General features: G+C 43.7%; 1 protein-coding gene across 1 annotated transcript in view; it reads left to right on the top strand.

Moving 5' to 3' along the window:
* The first annotated feature begins 6,854 nt into the window (after positions 1-6,854).
* Positions 6,855-7,638, top strand: part of bsnd (barttin CLCNK type accessory subunit beta) — a 3,413-nt gene continuing 2,629 nt past the window's right edge. Inside the window, exon 1 of the mRNA XM_020492003.2 lies at positions 6,855-7,136. Coding sequence (XP_020347592.1) covers positions 6,960-7,136 — 177 coding nt within the window. The 5' untranslated portion in view covers positions 6,855-6,959. The remainder of the gene's footprint in view (positions 7,137-7,638) is intronic.

The following is a 7,638-nucleotide window of genomic DNA, read 5'->3' as shown; positions in this document are numbered from 1 at the left end:
ATGTATGTATGTATGTATGTATGTATGTATGTATGTATGTATGTATGTATGTATGTATGTATGTATGTAGGTAGTAGGGGGTTTCCTGACTCTGCAAGGTCCAGCCCTCTGGCTGGGGGTGCTGATGGCTGTTACCGGAGCGACACTGACCACCGCGGGACTCTGTATTGTCATGACAACGCTACAGGTGTTGGACGTACCTGGACACTTCCTGTTACACCCCCGCACAGGAACACGCTACAGCCCACACCAGGCCCTGGCCATCCAGAGGTAAACACACACAGGGCTGTTACGGCAGTCATGAGTCATGACCACAGTAAAATTTCATGTGACCGTTGAGTCACGGTAATCTCCTCTTATGCACTCCTCGTGTTGTCTATTTTTCTTCTTTTTTTTCTCCCTGCATTGTTGGGAAGGGCCCCGTAAGTAAGCATTTTACTGTTAGTCTTCACCTGTTGTTTAGGAAGCATGCGACAAATATTTTTATTTTATTTTATTTGACATGCATTGGTAGTACCAAACACACTGACGACCATCAGGTCCTAATGGCCTGGTACTTTATTGTACCTGTAACCAGTCAGACATCAATGCATATGCAATCAAAAATCACATCAAACTCATCATCAAAACAGTATTTTTGCGTTTAAAACTCACCTCAATGTGATTGATCAATTTGAAGAAAGAAGTTCAACAACGGGTTGAAACAGAGTGGAAAACATGGTCCATGTGGGTGTGGTTTCAAAGCCTAACACAAGGAAATGGACAGCCCTTTCTAAGGTGAGGATGAATTAAAAACATACATACGTATATTAGAGCTTATGCATACACATAGGCCTATATATGAACCCAAGCCTGAACCCCCCCCCAAATTAAAATAATAATTGTGCCGTACGTTACACAATGCATAGCCTATCGCATATTACGCACAGCAGAAAAAAACAGAAAAAAAAACAGATTTAAGATGTCTCTGGTACATAATTGGTCTAGCCTATACTCCAAAATCAAACAAATTCTAGTAATCGCCTCTGAGTGTGGACTGCATTATTATGCATACTGGATGGTGTCACCCTGATCCGTTTCACCTGTCTTTGTGATTGTCTCCACCCCCGTCCATGTGTCGCCCATCTTCCCCGTTATACCCTGTGTATTTATACCTGTGTTCTCTGTTTGTCTGTTGCCAGTTCGTCTTGTTTGTCAAGCCTACCAGCATTTTTTTTTGTCAGGTCCTGCTTTTCCTCAGTCTCTCTTTTCTCGTCCTCCTGGTTTTTGACCCTTGCCTGACCCTGTACCCACCCGCCTGACCTCTCTGCCTGCCCCTGAGCCTACCGTCCTGTACCTTTGCCCCACCTCTGGATTACCAACCTCTGCCTGACCTGACCCTGCCTGCGGTCCATGGTTACTTTGACACGGTCTGCATCTGGGTCTTACCTTGATACCTAGACTAACCATGAGTTTGGGAAAGAATGTATAGGCCTAAGCGATGCGGTTGGTTCATTGATTGTGCAGGATGGTTTACAGAGTTAGCTTACAATTATAGTGAAATTGTATTGGACATTTTCCTTTCCGAGCGCACTGTCAACAGTTTAATTAAATATTTTTAGCTGTGAAAACATGTTACTATCAATGTTCCCATACAGATTTCACTTGGTTTCCAAAATGAAGCATTGGGTAGCTGCAGGAACAGGGTTTGAGAGCCCATGGCATACAGAGTTTGGGCAGAATATCACCTGTCGAGAGGCTGCATGCGCCTCAAACAGTGGTTGATGGAAGGATTAAATTAACCAGAGTAGCTTACCCTTCCTGATTGAAAAACTAACTAGCAGGAAAGTGGCCTCCATTCACTATTCCAGTGCATACAGAGTGAATGTCTTTTTCCCTCTGTCTCTGTTCTTGCCTATTTGATAATGGGCCAATCTAAATCTAAACGAATTTGACATATTAGTGAAGACAAGATTAAATTGAAAATATGACCACTTGATGAGAGAACAGCTGTGCAGCCTGAGACAAGGAACAGAGCACAAGCTATTTTTGTGACTTTCTCAAATCATCAATAGCCTATAGGCGCATCATGCAGCCAATATAAACTCAGCAAAAAAGAAAACATCCTTTTTTCAGGACCCTGTCTTTCAAAGATAATTCGTAAAAATCCAAATAACTTCACAGATCTTCATTGTAAAGGGTTTAAACACGGTTTCCCATGCTTGTTCAATGAACCATTAACAATTAATGAACATGCACCTGTGGTACGGTCGTTAAGACACTAACAGCTTACAGACGGTAGGCAATTAAGGTCACAGTTATGAAAACTTAGGACACTATAAAGAGGCCTTTCTACCGACTCTGAAAAACACCAAAAGAAAGATGCCCAGGGTCCCTGCTCATCTGCGTGAACGTGCCTTAGGCATGAGGACTGCAGATGTGGCCACGGCAATAACTTGCAATGTCCGTACTGTGAGATGCCTAAGACAGCGCTACAGAGAGACAGGACGTACAGTTGATCGTCCTCGCAGTGGCAGACCACGTGTAACAACACCTGCACAGGATCGGTACATCTGAACATCACACCTGCGGGACAGGTACAGGATGGCAACAACAACTGCCCAGGTTACACCAGGAACGCACAATCCCTCCATCAGTGCTCAGACTGTCCGCAATAGCTTGAGAGAGGTTGGACTGAGTTATTGTAGGCCTGTGGTAAGGCAGGCCCTCACCAGACATCACCGGCAACAACGTCGCCTATGGGCACAAACCCACCGTCGCTGGACCAGACAGGACCTGCAAAAAGTGCTCTTCACTGACGAGTCGCGGTTTTGTCTCACCAGGGGAGATGGTCGGATTCGCGTTTATCGTCGAAGGAATGAACGTTAGACCGAGGCCTTTTTTTGCTGGTTTGTATCATTCACAATTAAATTTGCCAAATATCTCTAAATCTAGCGTATAGGACCTGTTTCAAATGATCACTTTTACGCTCAATATAGCCACTTCATATGCGCAGTTGCTCCAGAATGGGAAAAATATCCTTTATTTTATTCAGCTATAATCAATTATATTTTTACTATAAAATCGTATAATATAAAATAATGGCACAGGATTTACAAGCATATCTTACCTGCTAAATGAACAAGCCTATGGCATGGCACATGGCCTACTGTATGTTATCTGGCTAACTCATTCTGTTCTTCTGAAATACATTATATGCGTATCATAATGTTTCTGTAGACCTGACTAAAATAAATCATAGATTTATTGTGATGTTGTGTATTAAATTTATTTATTTTACTTTAAAAAATTCCAAATGTGCGCATCAGCGGCTTGTATGCGGTTTGTATGCGTGAAGGCCTGGAGAGGCTAAATGTGTTTGTTCATTAACGGTCAATAACAGTGAGCAGGATGGACAGGAGACAAGGATTCTTGGAGACAATGAAACAATGTGATTTGAGCGACATGGGAGTTTGTCACTATATGTCAAGGTACTTTATAATCCGACTCTCTCTCCCTAGGAGGTTGGACCGGATACGTAGAGAGATGTCAGAGGACTCTGTGCGAGTGACCCCCTCTCTACACCTCCCCTTGTCCCCCACCCCTCCTCCCTGGGACCTGGAGGCACCCCCCTCCTACGACTCTGTCATGAAGAGCCGAGGTCCTTCTGACCTCTGAGGGCTAGGATGGGACTACTGTTCTTTGACTCTGGTGTATTCCCTTGCTGCCATTACACAGTGAGCTAAATAAAGCCCCCCCGTGCTGGGAGAGACGTTGTTTGGGAATGGAGGGGAACGCAGAAGCTGTAAGGGGTTGAACCCACCAACATTGTTTACATACTTGTTTGAAGAATGAGTGCGTTATAATGCTGCTATTAAGACTACTACAGCGTAATACACTGCACTCCTATTATGTCATTTAGAGAAAAAAAAACTTTACACCACCTAAAATTGTTGTTGCTGCTGTTACTTTTTAGTATAAGACCGCCCGGCAGCCATATATTTTGACTTTGTAGTGGCATCGTGCTACACCAGGCGACAAGCCCAGCACTAAGCCTTCACTACCAGCCTCAATGGAGCCAGCCTTTAAAACCCCAATCTGACTTTCTTGCGGCCTTGGACTCCATTAGCTGTGTCTGTGACTGTGGAGGGAGTTAAGTGTCATTCCCTAGTGTGATTGAGAAGGTGTGTGCGTCTGTGTATGTATGTATGTATGTATGTGTGAGTGAGTGCGATATAGCGAGTGTGTGTGCTTCTGTGGTCTTGTATGCACCACTGATTCTATTTTTTTTCCCTTTGGTGGGTTTACAGGTACAATATTAAAATTAATATAATTTTCACTGATTCGCTTTTTTGACAATGTAATACAATTTGGGCAGAGATGATTTCAACCAGAAGTGCCTTGTTGTTACAGTAGTAAATGCTTGTAACAGTTTTTTTCTCTCTCTCTTCATTTTAAAAATGGGATGTCATGATCAACTTTAGTAAATGATTAACCAAAGATCTCTGAGTCGTTTGTGTCTCAGATGTGAGTGTTAAGGTATTGTTATAGCATGCCGTGCATTCGGAAGTATTCAGACCCCTTGACCTTTTCTACATTTTGGTACGTTACCGCCTTATTCTAAAATTGATTAAATAGTTTTCCCCCCCTCATCAATCTACACACAATACCCCATAATGGCAAACAGGTTTTTAAATATTTTGACCAAATGTATATAAAAAAACCACTGAACTAACACATTTACATAAGTATTCAGACCCTTTACTCAGTACTTTGTTGAAGCACATTTGGCAGCGATTACAGCCTTGAGTCTTCTTGGGTATGACGCTACAAGCTTGGCACACCTGTATTTGGGGAGTTTCTCCCATTCTTCTCTGCAGATCCTTTCAAGCTCTAAGGTTGGATGGGGAGCTTCGTTGCACAGCTATTTTCAGGTCTCTCCAGAGATTTTCGATCAGGTTCAAGTCCGGGCTCTGGCTGGGCCACTCAATGACATTTAGATACTTGTCCCAAAGCCATTCCTGCGTTGTCTTGGCTGTGTGCTTAGGGTCGTTGTCCGGTTGGAAGGTGAATCTTCGCCTCCAGTCGGAGGTCCTGAGCGTCTGGTGCAGGTTTTCCTCAAGGATCGCTCTGTATTCCGTTCATCTTTCCCTCGATCCTGACTAGTCTCCCAGTCCCTGCCGCTGAAAAACATCCCCACAGCATGAGGCCACCATGCTTCACCGTAGGGCTGGTGCCAGGTCTCCTCCAGAGGTGATGCTTGGTATTCAGGCCAAAGAGTTTAATCTTGGTTTCACCAGACCAAATAATCTTATTTCTCATGGTCTGATAGTCCTTTAGGTGCCAATTGGCAAATTCCAAGCGGGCTGTCATGTGCCTTTTACTGAGGAGTGGCTTCTGTCTGACCACTCCACCATAAAACCCTGATTGGTTGAGGGCTACAGAGATGGTTGTCCTTCTGGAAGGTTCTCCCATCTCCACAGAGGAACTCTGGAGTTCTGTCAGAGTGACCATCGGTTTCTTGGTCACCTCCTTGACTAAGGCCCTTCTCCCCCGATGGCTCAGTTTGGCCAGGCAGCCAGCTGTTGGAAGAGTCTTTGTCGTTCCAAACTTCTTAAATTTAAGAATGATGGATGCCACTGTGTTCTTGGGGACCTTCAATGCTTAAGACATTTTTTGGTACCCTTCTCCAGAAGTGTGCCTCGACACAATCCTGTCTCGGAGCTCTACGGACAATTCCTTCGACCCAATGGCTTGGTTTTTGCTCTGACATGCACTGTCAACTGTGGGACCTTATATAGACAGGTGTGTGCCTTTCCAAATCATGTAAATCAATTGAATTTACCACAGGTGGACTCCAATCAAGTTGTAGAAACAGCTCAAGGATGATCAATGGAAACAGGATACGCCTGAGCACAATGTCGAGTCTCATACCAAAGGGTCTGAACACTTATGTAAGTAAGGTATTTCAGGTTTTTTTTTTATAAATGCGTAAAAAAATCTAAAACCTGTTTTTTCACTTTGTCATTATGGGGTATTGTGTGTAGATTGATGAGGAATTTTTTTTTTAATCAATTTTAGAACAAGGCTGTAAACGTAACAAAAAGTGGAAAAAGTGAAGGGGTCTGAATACTTTCCGAATGCACTGTATGTTTGCTCAGTTTCTTTGTTCTGTTCTAACCTCAGTTACACTTGAAGTAAATGCTTTCAAAGAGAGAGAGAGAGAGAGAGAGATAAAGGGGAGAGGAAAATGGGACGGTGGAGAAGGAGTTGTGGGCCTCCTTGCAGAGTGACAGCCTTCTCCCCTTCATCTCTCCTTGAGAAAGCATTTACTTCAAGTAGAACTGGAGGTAGGACAAGGTGACCCACCACTGGCCACCACACAAACATTGTATTATTCTTGTGGGGACCAAACAATTGATTCCCATTCAAAATCATAGTTTCCCTAACCTAACCCGAAGCCTTAAATAGCATTTTTCCTTGTGAGAACTGGCAAAATATCCCCACTTGTCAGAACTGTACTTGTTTTACTATCCTTGTGAGGATTTCTGATCCCCACAAGGATAGTAAAACCACACACACACAGTCTTGTATAACGGACCTTTTTGGGTTAAACAATTCAGTCCCATTCAAAATTATATTTTCCCTAACCCTAACCCAAAAACCTAACCCTAGAAATAGCATTTGACCTTGTGGGGACTAACAAAATGTCCCCAGTTGGTCAGATTTGTGTTTCTTTACTATTCTTATGGGGACTTCTGGTCCCCACAAGTATACTTAAAAACGTCCACATGCACACACCTTATTCTGTCTGCAGGCTGTAATAACCAGCAGAGTGGAACTCTGTTGCTGAATTACAAATCTCGAACCTCCTTCTCTCCCTCACCTTCAGTAGTATCTGACCCAGAGCATAACATAGCCTTAGCTAAGCTCCATACCAAGGTGGGTTTGGTTCAGACTTCATTGGTCAGGGTAGCAGCATGGTGGAGGGTAAGCCGTATCGGTATGGTCTGATCGCGGCAGGGATGTGTGTGTTGTTAGTCGGTCTGTTCGTTATGACTCAGGAGCGACCTCACATCTACGCAACACTCTGCTCTCTGGGGATCACCATGATCACCCTTGGCACCGCGTGGAGCCTCTGCCAGTGCTACCCTAAGGTAAGAACAGGTGTGTGTGTGTGTGTGTTCAAGTTTAAACTTACCTCAGGGAGCCAGCCAACACAAGTCTTCAGGTCCCAGGTAAGGTTATCAATCAAGCAATCACGAACCACCTTACATATGTGTATGAAAGATATGTTTTAGTGTGTGTGTTGAACAGGATGGTGATTTGGACAACTGATTTATACTGAACAAAACTATGAACGTAACATGGAAAGTGTTGGTCCCATGTTCATGAGCTGAAAGAAAAGACCCCAGAAATGTTCCATATGCATGTTTACATCCCTGTTAGTGATTATTTCTCCTTTCCTAGATAATCCATCCCCCTAACAGGTGTGGCAAATCAAGAAGCTGATTAAACAGTACGATCAAAGGGACAATAAAAGGACACTAAAATGTGCAGTTTTGTCACACAACACAATGCCACAGACGTCTCAAGTTGAGGGAGTGTGCAATTGGCATGCTGACTGCAGAAATGTTCAATAGAGCTGTTGCCAGAGAG

This window comes from Oncorhynchus kisutch, linkage group LG10 (assembly GCF_002021735.2).
Source record: "Oncorhynchus kisutch isolate 150728-3 linkage group LG10, Okis_V2, whole genome shotgun sequence".
In the NCBI taxonomy this organism is placed as follows: Eukaryota; Metazoa; Chordata; class Actinopteri; order Salmoniformes; family Salmonidae; genus Oncorhynchus; species Oncorhynchus kisutch.
The sequence above is the reverse complement of the archived record's forward strand: the minus strand, read 5'-3'. Positions and strand labels throughout refer to the sequence as shown.